Source organism: Cibotium barometz, chromosome 56 (genome assembly GCF_041138505.1).
Source record: "Cibotium barometz isolate CiBa-2024 chromosome 56, ASM4113850v1, whole genome shotgun sequence".
Taxonomy (NCBI): Eukaryota; Viridiplantae; Streptophyta; class Polypodiopsida; order Cyatheales; family Cibotiaceae; genus Cibotium; species Cibotium barometz.
In genome coordinates this window covers 39753178-39771678 of record NC_141101.1, presented here as the reverse complement: position 1 = coordinate 39771678, position 18501 = coordinate 39753178, and the positions used below count along the sequence as shown (strand labels likewise).

General features: G+C 43.0%; 1 protein-coding gene across 1 annotated transcript in view; it reads left to right on the top strand.

Annotated features, from left to right (window-relative positions):
- Positions 1 to 9062, top strand: part of LOC147607213 (Ribosomal protein S24e family protein) — a 77380-nt gene extending 68318 nt beyond the window's left edge. Inside the window, exons 5-6 of the mRNA XM_086791371.1 lie at positions 8465 to 8565; positions 8662 to 9062. Of these exons, the coding sequence (XP_086647497.1) occupies positions 8465 to 8565; positions 8662 to 8818 (258 nt within the window). The 3' untranslated portion in view covers positions 8819 to 9062. The remainder of the gene's footprint in view (positions 1 to 8464; positions 8566 to 8661) is intronic.
- Positions 9063 to 18501: the final 9439 nt, after the last annotated feature.

The following is an 18501-nucleotide window of genomic DNA, read 5'->3' as shown; positions in this document are numbered from 1 at the left end:
GGACCTCCACAGGGCTGTAGGACCCTTTACAGGTGGAATTCTCGCGATAGAAAGTTGCTGTTTTGGACTGGTTATTGCACAAAACAGGCCGGACAGCAATGGAATATGTGAGCATGGATGTGTCTCAAGGTTTCCTGGTATAACAGGTGCTTAGGGCAAGCATTGGGAACACTTGCTCGCGGAGAACACAGGTTTCTGGATCAGTTTCTCGCGTGGAAACAGGGCCTAAAGATCCATTTACATCCTGTGCAGGGCGGAGTACCTGTGAGGATTGTGATACTCTTGTGCAGGGCGGATGTACCTGTGAAGAGGCTTATGCAGGGCGGATGTACCTGTGTGTAGGGCGGATGTACCTACAGATTCTCTTGTTTGAGATGTATTCATACATGATGTATTTGGTAGAATCAGGTGCAGGCTGGTGGTGAATCCCCAGGCACCCATAATCTTGTACTTTGCAGACTCTTTTGGTAATATAACCTAAAGGGGGGGGGTCAGCCTATCATCGGCCCCTTTATGTGGTGTACTGTCAATTTCAGCTTTGTGGTTGTAATGCTCAATTGTTAAGTGCTCAGAATCTTGTTCACATTTATACGATTCCAATTCACGCTTCCGCCTCCCGTTACAGGGAATGAGATTGGGATGTCCATGAGAATGAAGGAATTTAGGACACCTAGGTACATTGGTAAACCACACTATGGGTGGCATGCTGGACATGGCCGAATAGATCCGGGTGCTTCTTGAGCCTCTTTGTGGGGAAGTGTTGGTGGCTCTTCGGCCTGCTTGGAGGAGGACAATGGAGATCTTGTGGTTGGAATATTGTACTAGAAGTACATGGCACTAGGACTTGTTTGTGCATTAAGTGGACTAGTGTTTGCGGACAACTAATGCAGGAGTCCATTTAGTGTGACATTTAAGTTGTGTTGTGGATCTGTGCTAGGTTTGTTAGTATGGTAGAGCTTTTGTACTTTAAGATTGGATGTCCTATTGGGATTCATCTCTTGGATGAGAGGATTGATAGTAATCAATTTGATCTTTGTAGCAGTGTCTACAAGTGGAGTCTTACTCTGGATTGGGTAAGAGGCAATAGACTTGAGTAGATGCTATGAGCGAATGTACGGATCCGGGGATTTGCTTTTGTAGGCTTGTTTCCTTACGTATTTATGGGGACATGAATTAAACATGGGAGGGAAGTATGTTATGTCCCGATAGGCCTGGAGTTAGGGCTAGAGACGTGGACTAATCCAAGTGAGGTTTAGGGCTTAGCTTGGGCATGGAAACCTGTAGGGTTCACATGCATTGTCATGTGGGCTAAGGGTGCTAGTAGCCTAGTAGGAGGAAGCTAGATTGGCTAAAAACTTATAATTAATAGCCTAAGGCTAATAATGGCTACAAGCTTGTAAATAAAGTAGGAAAGCTTATAAATAAAGCTAGGGCCAATTTTAGCCAGGTTATTGCTATATAAGTGACCTTGGGGACACACTCACCTAGTTGAAGGTCTAAAGTTGCAAACTATGGTCTGCTTTACACGATCCTAGTCTTTAGAAACAAGGTGGTCTTGACTCTTGAAAATGCTCCTCGTTGAGTGGATCCCCTTGCTCCTCTGGATGAAGTGACATTATGCCAGTTGGGGCTGGAGGTTGTTGGAGCCTCGATTGGTCTTGTGGTCAATGGTGGTCATTAATGTTGGGTTTTATGCTGTGTATGCACCCAGAGGAGTGCTAGTGATCATCAGTAGGTTACTGGGGCACTTTTTACTTCAGTTAGTGGAGGTTTTTTCCCCCAGTTTAGTTCATTTTCACTTATATGCAGTTTATAAGTGTTTTGGTCCACCCGGCACATTTATGGCCGGTCATGTGAACACTTATCCTTTAGGGGTCACTATCATGTGGCTTGTACTTCACTTTTCTATCATTGAGATATCTACAGCAGTCGTGTTCACTCTCCACATTGGTTTTCACGCCTGTTTTCTTTCTGTAAACCCTAACCCTAACCCTGTTAAGTCTTCAATTGGTATCAGAGCCATTGAAGCTTTGCCCTTGTTCATTGCCCGTACACATCCAAGTTTTTTTGTTGCTGCTGCCGTACAGCACCCGTACATCACTGCCTGTACACCTGAGCGCCGCCTGCAGTATTCGTACAGCTGCTCGTCTGCAGCAGCTTCCGTATCAGTTCGTCGCTGTCAGCACACGTACCTGTTCCGTACAGTCAGCACCGCCCTCCGCTTCAGTTCCAGTCAGCGCACGTGCATCAGCTTTGAAAGACTGCGCCTGTCATCAGCGCTGTTGTACCTACTACGTACGCACGTGTACAGCGCACGTGTACCAGCAACTGTACGCCTACGCCTTCAGCGCCTACAGTACTACAAGGCGCCGCCTGCAAATCTGTACCTGTCAGCGCTGCTGTACCTGCTACGTACGTGAGTGTACAGTCAAGCGCTGCCTTCAAGAGTTCTGTACCTGGTCGCCTCAACGCTGCAGCACCCTGTACAGCTTCCGTACCTGTCAGAGCCGACTATAGTACTGTGTAGTACAAGTCGACTGTACCTGCACAGGGACTGCACCTGCACGAGTACAACAATCAACTCAAATCTAAGCTGGTAAGCATTACAGGTTTTGAATTTTGGGCAGTCTTATTTTTCTCTGTGAAAAATATACAGGCACAACAAGCAGTTTTTTCTATCAAGAAAAATATACAGGCACAACAGGCAGATTTTCTAGCAAGAAAATATACAGATTTTTGCACAGTTTGGGTGCAGCAAATTTGGGCATTTTTGGGGCATTTTGGCATTGTGTACGCCATTTGCTGCTCTACTCAGTCATTGGTGCATTGAGCTGCACATTCTAAGGATTGAGAGTGCAGGCAGATTTGGGTAAACTGTATTCAGTGGAGTACAGTTGTTATCAGGGTTTTTGCTATTGGGTTTTTTGGTAAACAGGTACAACATTGTGCGTAAAGCATAATGGCAAATCAACAGCAAAGTGATGTATTCACATATTTGTCTAAGGAAGACAAATTGGATGGCACGAACTACTCCTTGTGGAGTTTTATGCTGAAAAATGTGCTTGTGGCAAAAGGTCTTTGGGATTTTGTTAGTGGTGATGAACCACGTCCAGGTCCATTGGCTCCAGAGACTCCTCCCCAAGGGGGTGCTCGTGGACGAGGACAACAGGTACAGGCTCCAGGACAGCCATTGCCTGTTCAGAGAACAAATGCTCAAAAGACATGGGATGCCAGGGATGCACAAGCTTTGTCACTCATTGCATTGTCAGTTCAGAGGTCCATTATACCTCATATTCGTTCAGCTGGCACTTCACAGAATGCATGGGTGACTTTGGAGCAAATGTATGCTGCTCGTAATGAGGCTAGGATCTCATTTTTGAAAAGAGAGCTGGAAAATCAGAAAATGAATGAAGGAGATGATATGTCTAGCCACTTGAACAAGCTGCAGGATTTGAGAGAGCAACTCATCAATGTGGATGAGATTATTCCTGAGACACAGCTTGTGTCCACCATCTTGCACTCTTTGCCAAGATCTTACTTGGCTTTCCATACCTCTTTGAACCTCAGCATGAGGAATGCTGTTGAACCCCTCAAGTATCAGGAACTTGTTGCTCTCTTACTACAAGAGGAGCAAATGAGGAAGAATATGAATATGAACACAAATGCTGAACAAGCATTTACTACAGGTCAAAAGGGGAAAGGGAAATCTCAGCCAAAGAGTGCAAATCAAAATTCAGGTGATGGTGGTTCTTCACAGGATACCAAGAAAAGTGATGGACAGCCCAAGAAGAAGGGCAAATGTCATTACTGTAAGAAGCCAGGTCACTACATCACGGAATGTAGGAAGAGGATTGCCAAAGAGAAGGCAAAGGAAGCTGGGATGTCTGTAAATGATGCTCCTAAAGCTCCTCCAGAGACTGCTTCTTTTGTTGAGGACAGGGATTACTGTTTCTATACATGCAGCTATGATGCCTCTTGGTCTTCACAGGCACTCAGTATGACAGAGCATGCATGTACTTGGTATTTTGATAGTGGTGCCTCAAAGCATATCACATCTCGCAGGGATTTGTTTAGTCATGTTGGCCCTGCCCCTGTTGGCAAAACTGTTCAGTGCGCCAACAATGCTTCATATCCAGTGTGTGGCATTGGGGAGATTCAGCTTACAGCCATTGATGGCTCCATTCTCCGCCTTACAGATGCCTTATATGTACCAGGGATAAAGAAGAATTTGTTGTCCATTTCTTCTTTAGCACATTGTGGAATGCAGGTCTACTTTGATGATGATAAATGCATGGTCAGAGACAAAGCAAATGCCTTGACCTTGATGCTTACTGGTACATTATGTCATGGACTTTATGAGTTGGATGCATTTCAGCCAGTGGATCAGTCTGCTTATCATGCATTCACTCTTACTCCAGCTATGGTGGATGCGGAGTTATGGCATGCTCGCATGGGGCATGTAAATTTTGGTAGTCTTATGCTTATGCAGCGACATAATATGTTTACAGATCTACCTCTCATGGAGAAGCCTCCAGATCACATTTGTGAAGGATGTATTTTGGGAAAAATGCACAAGTTTTCCTTCCCACGTGATCAGGCTCTAAGAGCAACTGCAAAGTTGCAACTTATACACAGTGATCTTTGTGGTCCCATGCAGACGAAGTCATTAGGTGGTTGCTTTTATTTTGCAACATTTATTGATGACTTCTCTCGTATTTGCTGGGTCTATCCTTTGACACAGAAATCACAGGTATATGATGCATTTTTGGCCTTTGTAGCACTTGCTGAGACAGAGTCAGGATGCAAAGTGAAGACTCTCCGTTCTGACCGAGGGGGGGAATATATGTCACATGTGCTGAATTCCTTTCTTGGGAGTAGAGGTATAAAACATCAGTATACTACTCCTTACACTCCACAGCAGAATGGGGTTGCAGAAAGGAAAAATCGGTCACTCATGGAGGTATGCTAAAGGCAAAAAGACTACCACATATCTTTTGGGTGGAAGCAGTAATGTGTGCTTGTCATATTTTGAATCGATGTCCCACAAAGGCATTGGTTTCTATTACTCCTTTTGAGGCTTGGCATGGCCGCAAGCCTTCTGTATCGCATTTTCGTATCTTTGGGTGCCTTGCATATGCACACATACCCAAAGAGTTGAGGAGGAAGCTTGATGATAAAGCCACAAAATGCATTTTTGTTGGGTATAGCCGTGAGAGCAAGGGCTACAGGTTATATGACCCACTATCCAGGAAGATATTCATCAGTCGGGATGTGATTTTTGATGAAAAATCAGAATTATCCATGGCTGGTTATGAGGCAAATCAGGCTGAAAATGATGTGTTTGAAGGTCTACTACCCATGGAGTTTCATTCCACAGTTGGTGATCCAACTCATGAGGGTACTGGACAGCCAGCAAATGATGTAGGTGGTGCAGAAATTCAGCAGCCAAATCAGCCAGAAGCTGAACCAAATATGGGACAGCAGGCACCACAGGTTAGACATATACCTAGATGGTATTTGAGGACATTACAGGACAGCCATTTAGAAGGTCCTCTTGCTGGTCGTACTCGTAGGGAGACAAGGACCAATGAGCATGCACACATCATGGATTTGAATCTGGTTATGGCAGCCAGTTTACAGGATGATGATGAGCCTGATTCATTCGTGGATGCACGAGATAATGTGCATTGGAACAAAGCCATGCAGGATGAGATTGATTCTATTAAAAAGAATCAAACATGGGATTTGGTTGATCTCCCCAAAGGCAAGAAAGCCATTGGTACTAAATGGGTCTACAAGTTGAAAAGACATGCAGATGGATCCATTGACAGGTACAAAGCCCGTCTAGTTGCAAAGGGCTATGCACAGAAGAAGGGCATTGATTATGAGGAGACATTTGCTCCTACATCCCGTATGTCGACACTTAGGTGTGTCATTGCATTGGCTGCACATCGTGGTTGGGTTGTTCATCAGTTGGACATAAAGACTGCATTCCTACATGGGGACCTCGAGGAGGAAGTTTATGTATTTCAGCCCATGGGATTTGCAGAACATGGTCATGAGGGGAAAGTATGCAGGCTGAAAAAGGCCTTGTATGGTTTGAAACAAGCTCCACGAGCTTGGTATGCAAAAATAGATGCTTTTCTACTCACTCAGGGATTTGTGAACAGTCCATCAGAGACCACTTTGTATGTGAAGAAAGAAGAGACAGATCTGCTGGTCATCAGTCTTTATGTGGATGATCTCTTGCTCATGGGATCAAATGATGACAAAATTGCAGCATTTAAAGAGATACTGCAACAGACATTTGACATGTCTGACTTGGGCCTTGTACATTACTATTTGGGCATACAGTTTGTGCAGGATAACAGAGGCATTGGGTTGTTGCAATCACGTTATGTTGCTAAACTTCTGGAGAAGTTTAAATTTCAGGATTGCAAGCCTATTAGTACTCCTATGGAGCCTGGGATGAAACTGTCACTACAAGATGACAGTGTTTCCTTTGATGCCACTACATATGCTCAGGCTGTTGGGTGCCTCATATACTTGTGTAATACAAGGCCAGATATTCAGTATGCAGTCTCTCAGTTGAGCAGATTCATGCACAGCCCACGGTTGTCACATTGGCAAGCTGTGAAGCGTGTATTCCGTTATTTGCAGGGTACCTTGTCTCTTGGGTTGCTTTATCCTGAGGGGGGTGACATGCAGTTACATGCTTACAGTGATTCAGATTGGGCTGGTGATTTTGATACCAGACATTCCACTAGTGGGAATTGTTTCTTCCTTGGCGCTTCATGCATTTCTTGGCTAAGCAAGAAACAGACCACAGTGGCGACTTCATCTTGTGAGGCAGAGTACAGAGCAGCCTACACTACTACTGTTGAGTGTGTTTGGCTGCGTCGTCTTATGACTGATATGGATATTTCAGTGGAGGAGCCTACACCTATCTATACTGATAGTCAGAGTGCCATTGCTGTGGCCAGGAATCCTGTGTTTCATGCTCGCACGAAACACATTGAGATTCACTATCATTTTGTTCGGGAGAGACTCCAGGCAGGAGATATCAGTCTGATCTACTGTCCTACAGATCAGAATGTGGCAGACATCTTCACCAAGGCATTACCACGTCCGAAATTTGAAGCATTCCGCAATGCTTTGAATTTGTTTCCTTTTGGTGGATGATGTACAGTGATCACATATCACTCCAGGGGGTTTGTTGGGTTTTATGCTGTGTATGCACCCAGAGGAGTGCTAGTGATCATCAGTAGGTTACTGGGGCACTTTTTACTTCAGTTAGTGGAGGTTTTTTCCCCCAGTTTAGTTCATTTTCACTTATATGCAGTTTATAAGTGTTTTGGTCCACCCGGCACATTTATGGCCGGTCATGTGAACACTTATCCTTTAGGGGTCACTATCATGTGGCTTGTACTTCACTTTTCTATCATTGAGATATCTACAGCAGTCGTGTTCACTCTCCACATTGGTTTTCACGCCTGTTTTCTTTCTGTAAACCCTAACCCTAACCCTGTTAAGTCTTCAATTAATTCCAACTGATAGGTTCTGGATGGAGTTGGAAAGGCAAGCAAAAGCCCCACCCACTGCTCCACAGCTGGTATGATGAGTCTGGAACATAGAAACAAAAGAAGCGCTATCTTTAACTTTTGTTTTCAAACACGATTCTAGCCTGAACTATGCTTTGGTATCAAATGGAAGGCCATTTGTATTTTAGTTTGAGAGAGAAGAGAGGTGATAGGGGTAGACTCAATCTATTCACTTAAAACTCAACAAATATGTGAACTACTTCATGGTTATTAGGAAGAAGAAATTTCCTACAAGAGAAAATAAACCTGCTGCAACCAATGTGCAGGCTGACATCAGCAAAAACACTGGTTGAACTGTGTCCAAGTTGCATGTTTGAGAGCCTACCACTGATCGCTGGGTTGCTTAGGATGGATTGGCCAAAACATGGCTGTTTAAGAACCCCACGACAACCTTGCATGTCAACCTTGTTAGGCTACATACAACCAGGTTGGCCAAAAAAAAAATAAAATTTAAGGAGTTCGCTTTATGTTTGACTAGCCCATGTCCACACCCAATTGCCTGCCTCTACAGTCCATGCACCCAATTCTTCTGTTTGGCATCTACCTCAAGCCTGCCCTTCGCAGAGGCTGGTCCCCCTGCCTTGTTTCCAGGCTATGCTCATGATGGTTCTAATGGTTCGTGCTTATGTGGATCATCTTTGAAGGAACTGAGAATGACTTACTTAGTCCAGCTAATACAAGGAATTTGAGATCAGTGATTGTGGTGTGCTGCATAGGCTATTTATGAAGCTTTTCTTAATGTGTTGCTTATCTGCCCTGATTTGTTTTACTTTTCAAATATCTATACAAGATTTGCTTCTTAAATTAGATCCCTCTCAGCCATATCCAAGCAAGATAATAACATGAATAATATGTCCTGACAGCTGGTCATGTACAATGTGAGTGCAAACACAGACTTTGAAGATGTGGAGCGCTTCTTCATGGGATACAACTACGATGCAAGCTGCATCCGTTTCATAAGAGTGTATGGATTTGGTTGCTTCTTTTGAAGTTGTCTTCTAATGGAAACCAAGTGCTGTGCGGTTTGAGCTTTTGAAAGCCTTTGCTGTGTCTTTTGCAGGTCCAATGAGCAAGTTCAAACTACAGGGCAGAGGCGGCCGATTTTCCATCATGTGGCGGTGGGTTTTACTTCAAAACTCGAGGCATTGCGCGCGATGAGAGAGAAGATGGGAGATTTCTGCGCAAATGTGGCAGTGAACTTAAGACTGATTCAGTAGATATGATATGGCCTCTCTCTTTAGTTAGACTTGTGATGAGGGTTTAGACTTTTTTGGCGATGGGCCGTTCTCTTTGAGATTTTGGCCAGTGGAGGAATACACACCTGGTCTCTTTTCAATACTTGATAGGGGTACGGTTATTGATCTACATGATCAATGTGTCTATAGCTCCAACTTTTACTTTTGGTTTTAACATCAATCGTTGATTTCAAGGGTATAGTGCAATAAACCAATTTTGAAATGCGTGATTGTCTTCCTACTGGGAAGGGATAGAAGTAAAACATCATGTGTTAGCAAACTTGTGTTCTTAAATAGGATCAACACTTTACACTGGTGTATTCTTAGTCAAACTTGTTCTTTACTAGGATCAGCATTTTACTGGATCTAGTGAGGCACAAGAATCACAACCACACCCATACTCTTTGCTTGTGCATGACTAGTAAGGGGTTGTGCTTGTCCGTTTTGGCAAACCTATGGTTACCCTGATGAAGTAGGCCCAAGCTTATGCACGGCGTCAAGTGTATTGAATTGCTTTATCTTTACTTCCAACACTAGTTGATATCTTGAACTATACTTTGATACCTGTTTTGATATGCTTAATTTTCTTGTATTTTATGGATTGGGCTGTTGTGACTGGATTCATGAATGTACATGATGAGAAAGATGATTGGCTATTCATTTTTGTTGCAACCTTCATCTTGGTGGAGCCTTCAATGGAGTTGCAGATACTTAGGGCGGTTGTTTCTGAAAAGTTGTTTCAACTTTGTGCATCCCGTATGAAGAGAAGGATGTTTTAGCCTAAGTCTTGCTATGCATGTTGGACTAAAGCATGTATCAACCAAAAACAGTTTAATGCCACGACTGACTTTCTTGATATGGCCAAGTCTGTTTCAAGTCTAAACAGGCAGGCTAGACTTCTCCAATAGAAAATCACAGATATTGCAAGACGATTCTCTTTCGGCTTGTATGTTGCTTGGAAAGTAATAGGGCGCTTTAGGTAGAGAGCCGGGCAAACTGTGGCTAGCCTTCCTGAAGAGGGCCAATAAAAGGTCAAGTGTGTGCATGTTTACCACAAGGAGGGTCTGATGGTATTTAGCAGAATGATAGATGAAGGGGCTTTTTAACCTTGGAGACAAAGAGGTTTCTTTGAATACTGTGTAAGTTTCCTATTTTTATAACCTAACAAACTAGTTTAATATAATCAACTTGTTATTTAATTTATTCTCTCTCTCTCTCTCCCTCCCACTTGGCACGTGCTCTTCGTAGACTGCTCTCTTGCCACCCAGTCTACTGCTCTGGCTACCCAACCCACTCCTTCCATTTCCTTGCCTTTGCTCTCCCTCCATGCATCTGCCTCGTGTTGCATCTTCTCTTGTACTGCGTGTCCTTTCCTATTCTGTTGGTCTTCTTCTATTGTGTTCTCTTTTTCTTTTTTCTTTTCTTCGCATTTTCCTTTCTTTCATTTTAGCAATTTCTATTTTGTTATCTTGTCTTGGTCACCTTACTCTCTTATAACATTGCCCATTGAGTCTAATTGTTGCAATATAAGACTCCATAGTGAGCTCTTACAACATGTTTAAGCCTAAAAGTTTACCTTAGCTGTTGAAGCATATGGTGTTAGGTCTTGCTTTCAAGCTGCAAAAGCAATTTTCCATTGTGGGTGTGTTAGCTTGTCCGTTGTGTCCTCACTCCGTTGTCGCATTGGAATTGCCAAATGAGTGGAGAGAGCCCTCGACGATTAGATAGAGGTAAGAAGAGGTGGTGGTTCTCTCTCACCAAAGGAAGGGGAAGAAGTTAAATGGAGGAGAGTAATGTACATTCAAACTTACTTACGTAAGCATCTATCTAGCAAGCATGAATTCAAAAGCATAGAAACGAGTAGGTAGAGGGAAAAAGGAGAGCTCATAAGAAATTATTGCAAAGGATTGATTATGTATTGTGTATTGTAAAAAATGATTTTATATACAAGTGGCTAGTTTTCACACTAGTTCGATTAAACTTAAAAAAAACGGTTTGCTCTCTATTGCTAGTCTTAAGCAACTATATACACTAAGTCCATAAACTTTTTTTATTCGACATTAAGTATATAGTAAGGTTGCTTTATATGTTTTAGCGCCATCTTACACAAGTGAAGTGCTTTTTTGCCCAACTAAGATGATGAAGCGTTTTATGGTAGGTCGCGCAAGCGAAACCACGTTAACCAACAAAGTGGTTAACATAGTCCCCTTCTTAATGAGTGACTGTGTTCTCGTGGTTACCAAGTCGGTGGGGTGAAGCTTTGTTGAGAAGTGGATGGTTCAGGAGTTGTCATGAAGGTGGTGGTCAAGGTTAAGTGGTATAGTTTGAGAACAATCTGTAGTCGAATGCAAGGCAAAGTGGTAGAAAGATTTGGGGAGCTTGGATAAGCACCTTGTCGAGGCGGTATGGAAAGTGATAGGCAATGTAGAGGCTCTTCATGTTAGGTCCTTGTTGGTTGTGGCAGTGGCTTGGACACTTCATCATAAGGTAGTTGTTAAAAGTGGTTCACACCTTGGAAAGGGCGAAATGAGTGTCAAGACTACCATGGAATGAGCTGCATGGCCATTTGAGATGTCTTGGTGTAATAGGATATTATGCTCGAATCTCACAGTGTGATGCTTAAACATTGGGTTTCTTTGTAGCAAATACATCGGCGGACAGGGCGAGGTTTTGTTGGTGCTGAATTGGAGTCAAAGCAAAGGATACATGTATGAAAGCTCGTTGGAGGTACCTCTAAGGTGAGGGGTTCTTTGAGCGATGGGTTGTACCATGGGCTAGGCTTGCGCCCGCCATGGTCTCCCCAATCTAGAGATGTACCTGGAAGGTTGGCATTGACAAGGCTAGTTGCAAGTGCAAGTGTTTGTGTGTCTCGTGATGCGAGAAGAAAAAAATTATGATGTCCATAGTGAAATATGCAGGTGATGTGCAGAAGGTGTGCTTGTGTGGGAACACTTCTCCAACATGAAGACTCTTCCAACTCAATTGCTTTCTCCTTTTCTTAGGGAGTCAAGATCAGTAGCTTGTTAGAGGCATGGCAACAGACTTGTGCATGGGTGTGCCCATCACTACAATGGAGATGGGTGGCTTTAATGGCTTGATGGATTTGGCATTGTCAAGCACTTGGGATAGAGGCAATCTGGATCACTGGGTGGAGTGGTCGAAGATGAGGCTATAGAAGATTCTTGCTGATTGTAGGACAGTCCAAGTAATGGGTCATACCATGGGCCAGGCTTGCGCCCGCCATTGCCTCCCTATCCATAGGCGTGTGGACGATTGTCGGCAGTGATGATGCTCAATGCAAGTTCGTGAAAGAATAATGTTTGTATTACATGCAAAGCCGGTGGATATTGTAGGTGATGTGCATGGGCATTGGAAAAAAGGTGGGTCCATGGATTTTGCAAGTGATGTGCATGAACATTGGACAAAAGATGATCTGTGTAGAAGTTTCTTCTGGTGAAAACTTCAACACTCTCCTTTCTTGGATGCTTACACATGGTTTGAGATAGGAAATTGGTGGTTGATATGTAACGATGCTGGCCAATAAGACGAGTGGGAATGAGATTGGGATGTCCATGAGAATGAAGGAATTTAGGACACCTAGGTACATTGGTAAACCACACACTATGGGTGGTATGCTGGACATGGCCGAATAGATCCGGGTGCTTCTTGAGCCTCTTTGTGGTGAAGTGTTGATGGCTCTTCAGCCGACTTACTTGAAGCACGGCGATGTTGATGGAAAGAAGTGAAACATTATAGAGCTTTCACGGCTTGGGGGTGAAATTTTGGATTGTCATACAATGCTTATCTAGCAGATGCAGTGTTGCATTGACCTTTTGGACATCTCGTCCTCGCTGGATTAGTATGGATGGATTAGTGCCTAAGGAGGGAGATGCAAAGCATGGTGGATTAGTACGCATGGATTAGTGCTCACATGTAAAGGTGCAAATGTGAGTAGTGTGTGTAGGTGCACTTGCGAGGTGAATGTGTGAGAACTAAAGGGTTGAATGTGTGTGCACGTGTGCGTGAGAATGCAAAGTGAATGGGAAATTGTGTAAGAGTGCATGCACGTGTGTGTGTAATGTGGAAATGTGGGGTGCATGTGCATGAACAATTGAGGGCACATGTGTGTGGGGTGGCCAGGCATGGGTGGAAATGTGGTTACATTTGCTAAGGTGAGTGGGTGAACAATGGTGCGTGCACAAAGTGCAAAGGGGTGTACACATGCAAATGGGAATGTGTAAATGTGCACATGTAGACAAACACGTGTGCAGGTACATGTTTTTAGTTATTTTTTTGAGTGTTTTTGTATGTTTTTGGGTTTTGATGTATTTTTATCATTCATGGTGAAGGTTGTAATTCTATATGTGAGTGGGGAGGCTACATTACATATATGCACGTGGACTTAGGGTTTCCTATGCATGCAGTTAGCAGGTGAGGGTAGAGAATTACTTGCTCATCCATGAGGAAAGCTCGGACACCACTTGGTTGGTGTGCTTATCTAAACTTTGGCCTTTCAGTTGGTGAGTTGATGTTGTGCCGAGGTGCATGAGGGTGTCATGGGACCATGGGGATTCCTCTAGGACTGGGGCATAACTCTGGCGCAAAGTGGAACACTTGGCACCCTGGGTGGCTCATTAGAATTCGGAATCGTCTTAGATGTAACCGTACAGGCTTGATGGCACGACCAAGGATACTTTCGCTTGCTTGATTGGCGGTTCTGGCACGTACATCAGGGATGCTGCCTACTCACCATTCTTGCTTCGACTTTGGGTGTGGCATCGGAGATAAGACATTGGGTCTCCACACCCACTTGGATTTAATGTTCATGGGTGTGTTTTGTTGGGGTATGGCACACATTTCTTCGAGTTTGGCACCCATATGTGGGGGTTTCCTTCGTAGAATCTTTGTACTTCTAGGAGTTTGATAGGGGATCCAACAAGATATCGTTTTTTGGGGTGTTATTGGGTGTTACAACCATCGGTTTGATATTTTTGGCTTCAAGGTTTGAGCATATGGTAAGGTTTTAGGGACCCAAATTGGCCAGGTCTCGTTCGTAGAATCCTTGGGATTCTAGCAACTTGGTGAGGATCCAACAGGGCTTGGGGTTTGGATAGAACACTATTGCATGGGTTTCTTGCTTGGTAGTTCTCTACTCGTGGTTGGGATTCAGGACAAATGATGTGTATTAGGGTTTTGCAAGGGCGTCATACTTTCCTTGGCTAGTCTACCATTCCTTCTTGGTGACCTCCTCGAAGGGTTGCTGAGGTTGAGCTTTGGGGGATGGTCTTCATCTTTGTTGGTGAGGTTTTGGTTCTCCCATAGGGTTAGTGTTAAAAGACATGGTGTGAGCTTAGCTATTGAATGAATCAAGTAATGCACAAGATCATCACATAAACAATCTCACACCATTAAAGCTACACATGCCACCACTTAGATGTTAATTAAGTGTAACCAATGAGCAATGGAGTATACTCAAGGTCACCACAAATGCATCACATAGACAAATACCAATGAAGAGAGCAAAGAGAGAGTATTTCCACAAAGGACCACTTAGTATATTGATCACTAAGCAAGTACACAAAGTATGGGTACTATACTCTCCACTTAGCTATCAGTAGCTCTCTAATGTGTGAGTAGTAACCTCTGAATTTATAGGCTCATGAGAGGGAGGCGCCTAAAGCCCTTGATTCTCTCCACCTCCCTATGATTTCTCACCTAACTCACCTAAAAGGTGATTCCCCAATTAAAGGGATATAACTACTAGACCTACACCCAGTTACTGTAGTAATTGAGCCTTCTAACCTTAGAACAAACCACTCTAAGGTATCACTAAGGAAATACCCTAAGAATGGATGCTAGATCACATATTTCTAACACCCTCCCTTGATCAAACATCCATACCACAGAGGGTGTGCTTGGATCAACTCTATCACTAAGATAAGAAATTGCTAAGATATCACTAAGATAACAAATTTGCCCCACGAGCTATAAGATGTCAGAACAATGAGTTGGAGAAGTTTTCCTCCTCCTTCTCTGGTTGCTTGGCTTTGTCCTCTTTCTCTTCTTCATCCTTCTTCCTCTTGTAGCAATCCTTGATGATGTGGCCCTTCTTTTTGCAATAGTAGCATGTTCAAGGAGCCTTGGTCTTCTTTTCTTTGACTGAAGCTAAGTAGGCATGCTCCACTGGAATTGAAGGAGCTGAAGCTTTGGAAGCCTCCATGCGAGTTTCCTCTAGAATGAGGGCAAAAGTTACTGAGGTTAATGTATGATTGTTTTGATTGGCTATGACGGAGACACACTACTCATAGCAAGGAGGCATGCTGGAAAGCAACACATAGATGGCCTCCTTCTCATCAAGTCACACCTGCACCACTGAGTTGCTCAATCATACAACGGATGTCATTTACATGAGCAACTATACTGGTTTTATCATCCTTTTCCATTCTATAAAGCTTCTTCTTTAAGAAGAATCTAGCAGATGCAATTGTTTGTGCTTCATTAAAAGTCTTTGTGCAGAATTGACTTGATGAATCTGGCTATCACCAAGCCCACAAACGATGAGGGACAATGCCTTTGAGTCTAAAGTGGTCCACTTAGAGATAAGATCTGGATGTTAACTTGGTCTTTTCTCAGTTCCATTTACCATTCCCCACGTCTTTCTCAATCAGACACATTTGTATTTTGATGCACCAACTGTGGTACGTGGAGCCATCAAATTTGTCGGTTTTGTCAAACATTTTTCCCACCATGGTTGCCATGGTACTCAACTTAGCACTCACACACACAGTGTTACACAAACAAGGAAGTCCTTTATAGATCTAGGACTTTACAATGGAACTCGGATTTTCACCTAGAAATGCTTTTACTCAAGTATCCCTTCACCAAATAAGTGAAGATGTGTACATTCTTTTAGCAAGACACACATTCCAACAAAAACTTCTTGACATCTCTCCACATGCCTTTCCAATAGAAGCTCTTGCTCACTTTGTCAAAAGTTTTAAGCACACCAAGATGGCCCAAAAGTGGTGGTGAAGAATGCATCTCATAAATCACCTTGGGAATGTAGGATGAGGTAGGAACCAAGTACACCTTATCCTTGTGCCATAGGAGACCATTACAAAACTTGTAAATAATGAGGGAATTCTCCATCATCTCCTTGCTGTAATTTGCTCTAAATATAGATAGCACCTTCATTGATAAGATATTTATCTTGAATCCCTTTGATCCATTCACTATACACTTCCATAATTGAAGTCATAGTGCAAGCCCACATTCTTGACAATGTATCCGTAGCTACATTGTCCTTCCTGGGTGTGTAGGATATCTCAAAATCCTATCCTTTAAGGGTAGCCAACCATCTCTTTTGTTTGGGAGAAAGATTGGGTTGGGAGAGGAAAAAATTCAGCACCCTATGATCACTTCTCACCTTGAAATGTGCACCATAAAGATAGTGGTGCCATTTCTTAATTGCATGAAGTATGGCGAGAATTTCTTACTCATAAACATGCAACCCCATCTCCTTCTTGGAGAGCTTTCTACTCTTTAATGTAATGACACCATGCTCTTGGTATAAAACTTTCCCAAGCCCTCTTCCACACTTGCATCCGCTCTTACATAAAATGTCTTTGAGAAATCGGGGAAAACAAGAATAGGAGCCAATGTGAGCAAGGTTTTGAGTTCATTGAAACTCTTTTCGGCAATAGCATCCCAAAAGAAAGCTTCCCTCGAGTAGATCGGTAACAGGTGCCGCAATAGATGCATAGTGCTCAATAAATCTTCTATAGTAGAAAGAAGATAGTCCCAAAAATCCTCTCAATTGAGTTTTATTGCTAGGGGTTGGCCATTCTTCTTTCTTTGGATCAGCCCTAATGCCCTTCTCTCCCACCAAGTGTCCAAGATACTCCACTTCATTGACCACCATGAATGCACATTTGCTCTCCTTTGCATAAAGCTTGTGCTTCCTCATTATCTCAAATACTTGTTGCACATGATATAAGTGTCTTTTCTTGCTCTTGCTATAAATCAAGATATCATCAAAGAACACTAGCACAAACTTGAATAGAAAGGGAGCCAATATCATCAAAGATTGGAAAGTGGTTGGGAAATTTGTAAGGCCAAAGGGCATACCATAAAGTGAAACAATCCCCTTTCGGTCCTAAATGCCGTCTTCTCCTCATCACCCTCTTTCATTCGTATTTGATGGTAACCTGATCTTAAATTAATATTAGCAAAGAAATTTGCACCTTTGAGCTTATTAATACGGGGTATTGGGTACCTATTCTTGATAGTCACTTTGTTTAAGTCATGGTAATCAATACACCTATGAAAGCACCTATCCTTATTCTTCACCAATAGAACAGGTGATGCAAATGGAGATTGTGAGGGTTGGATAAGACCCATGGTAAGCAATTCTTATACTTTCTTTGCCACTTCCTCTCCTTAGTCAAACGGTAAGGAGGCTTGTTTACAACCTTTGCATTTGGTTCAAGTATAATAGCATGGTCAATCTCCCTCTTGGGTGGCAAACTCTTTGGCACCTGAAAAATTTCCTCATACTCTTTGTTCATTTGCTCTATGTGTTGTCCAATACCATCCATCCTCTCTTGAACAACATGTAACACATAGATAGTGCCAAGAGTCTTGATTTCCTTCTTGAGCTACTTTGGAGTGATCAAAGAGAGCCCTTTTGATGCATTTCAAGCCAATACCACACTTGCTGTCCATTATTTGAAAGCTCATAACACCTTATTGAAGGTTCATGTGGAAATCACCAAGAGAAGCTAACCAATCACACCCCCCATAATCATATCAATGGAACCCATGTCCAAGACAACCAAATCACCTTTCCAAGTGCATGAAGAAGATAATGTCACTTATGTAGAAGGGAAAACCAATGTAGTTTTCTCATTTTCCCCATTTGCCACTTGCACTTGGAAGGTTATGGGTAGCTCCGTTGGAGATAGCTTGAGAGAGTTTTGGATTTAGAGTTGATGAAGCTATGTGTACTCCCCCGGAATCCACCAAAATGTGTAAAACTCTCCCATTAATACTTGGGCTCTTGCAACCTACCAAATGATCTTGAGACATAGAGCATACGCAAGTTGCATTTACTGCACTTTTGGATGTATCACCTCCCAAAATACTTGCATGACTCCCCCCACCGAGGTCAAATGGAAACTCACCCTCTTCTTGGATGAAAGAGTGATCGTCCAAGGTATCATCATCAATGCAATCTTCATATTCCTCTACCTCATGAGATTTCTTTGAATCATCTTCTTCATCCATAAGAATCATAGTTGGCGTCACCTTCTTTGACTTGTAAACATGCCCGGGTGACCACTTCTCTTTGCATTTGAAGCATAAACCCTTGCTCCTCAACTCTTTAATCTTTGGATCATCCATCCTTTGTGTCTTCTTCTTGAAGGGTTGAAAAGTCTACTTGAAAAACCCATTGCTTTTCTTTGCATCATTTTGAACGCTACTCTTAGGTTGTCCACCTCTAAATGATGATGAAAACCTAGAGGTAAAAGTGGGTGTTGTGGAAAGAAAACTTTTACCAACATTTGAAGAAGTATTGGATGGTTTTTGAGAGGGTATGATGGGCTGATATTTCCTATACTTAGGCTCATAAAGCTCCTCTATCCTCATAGCCTTCTTGATGGTGC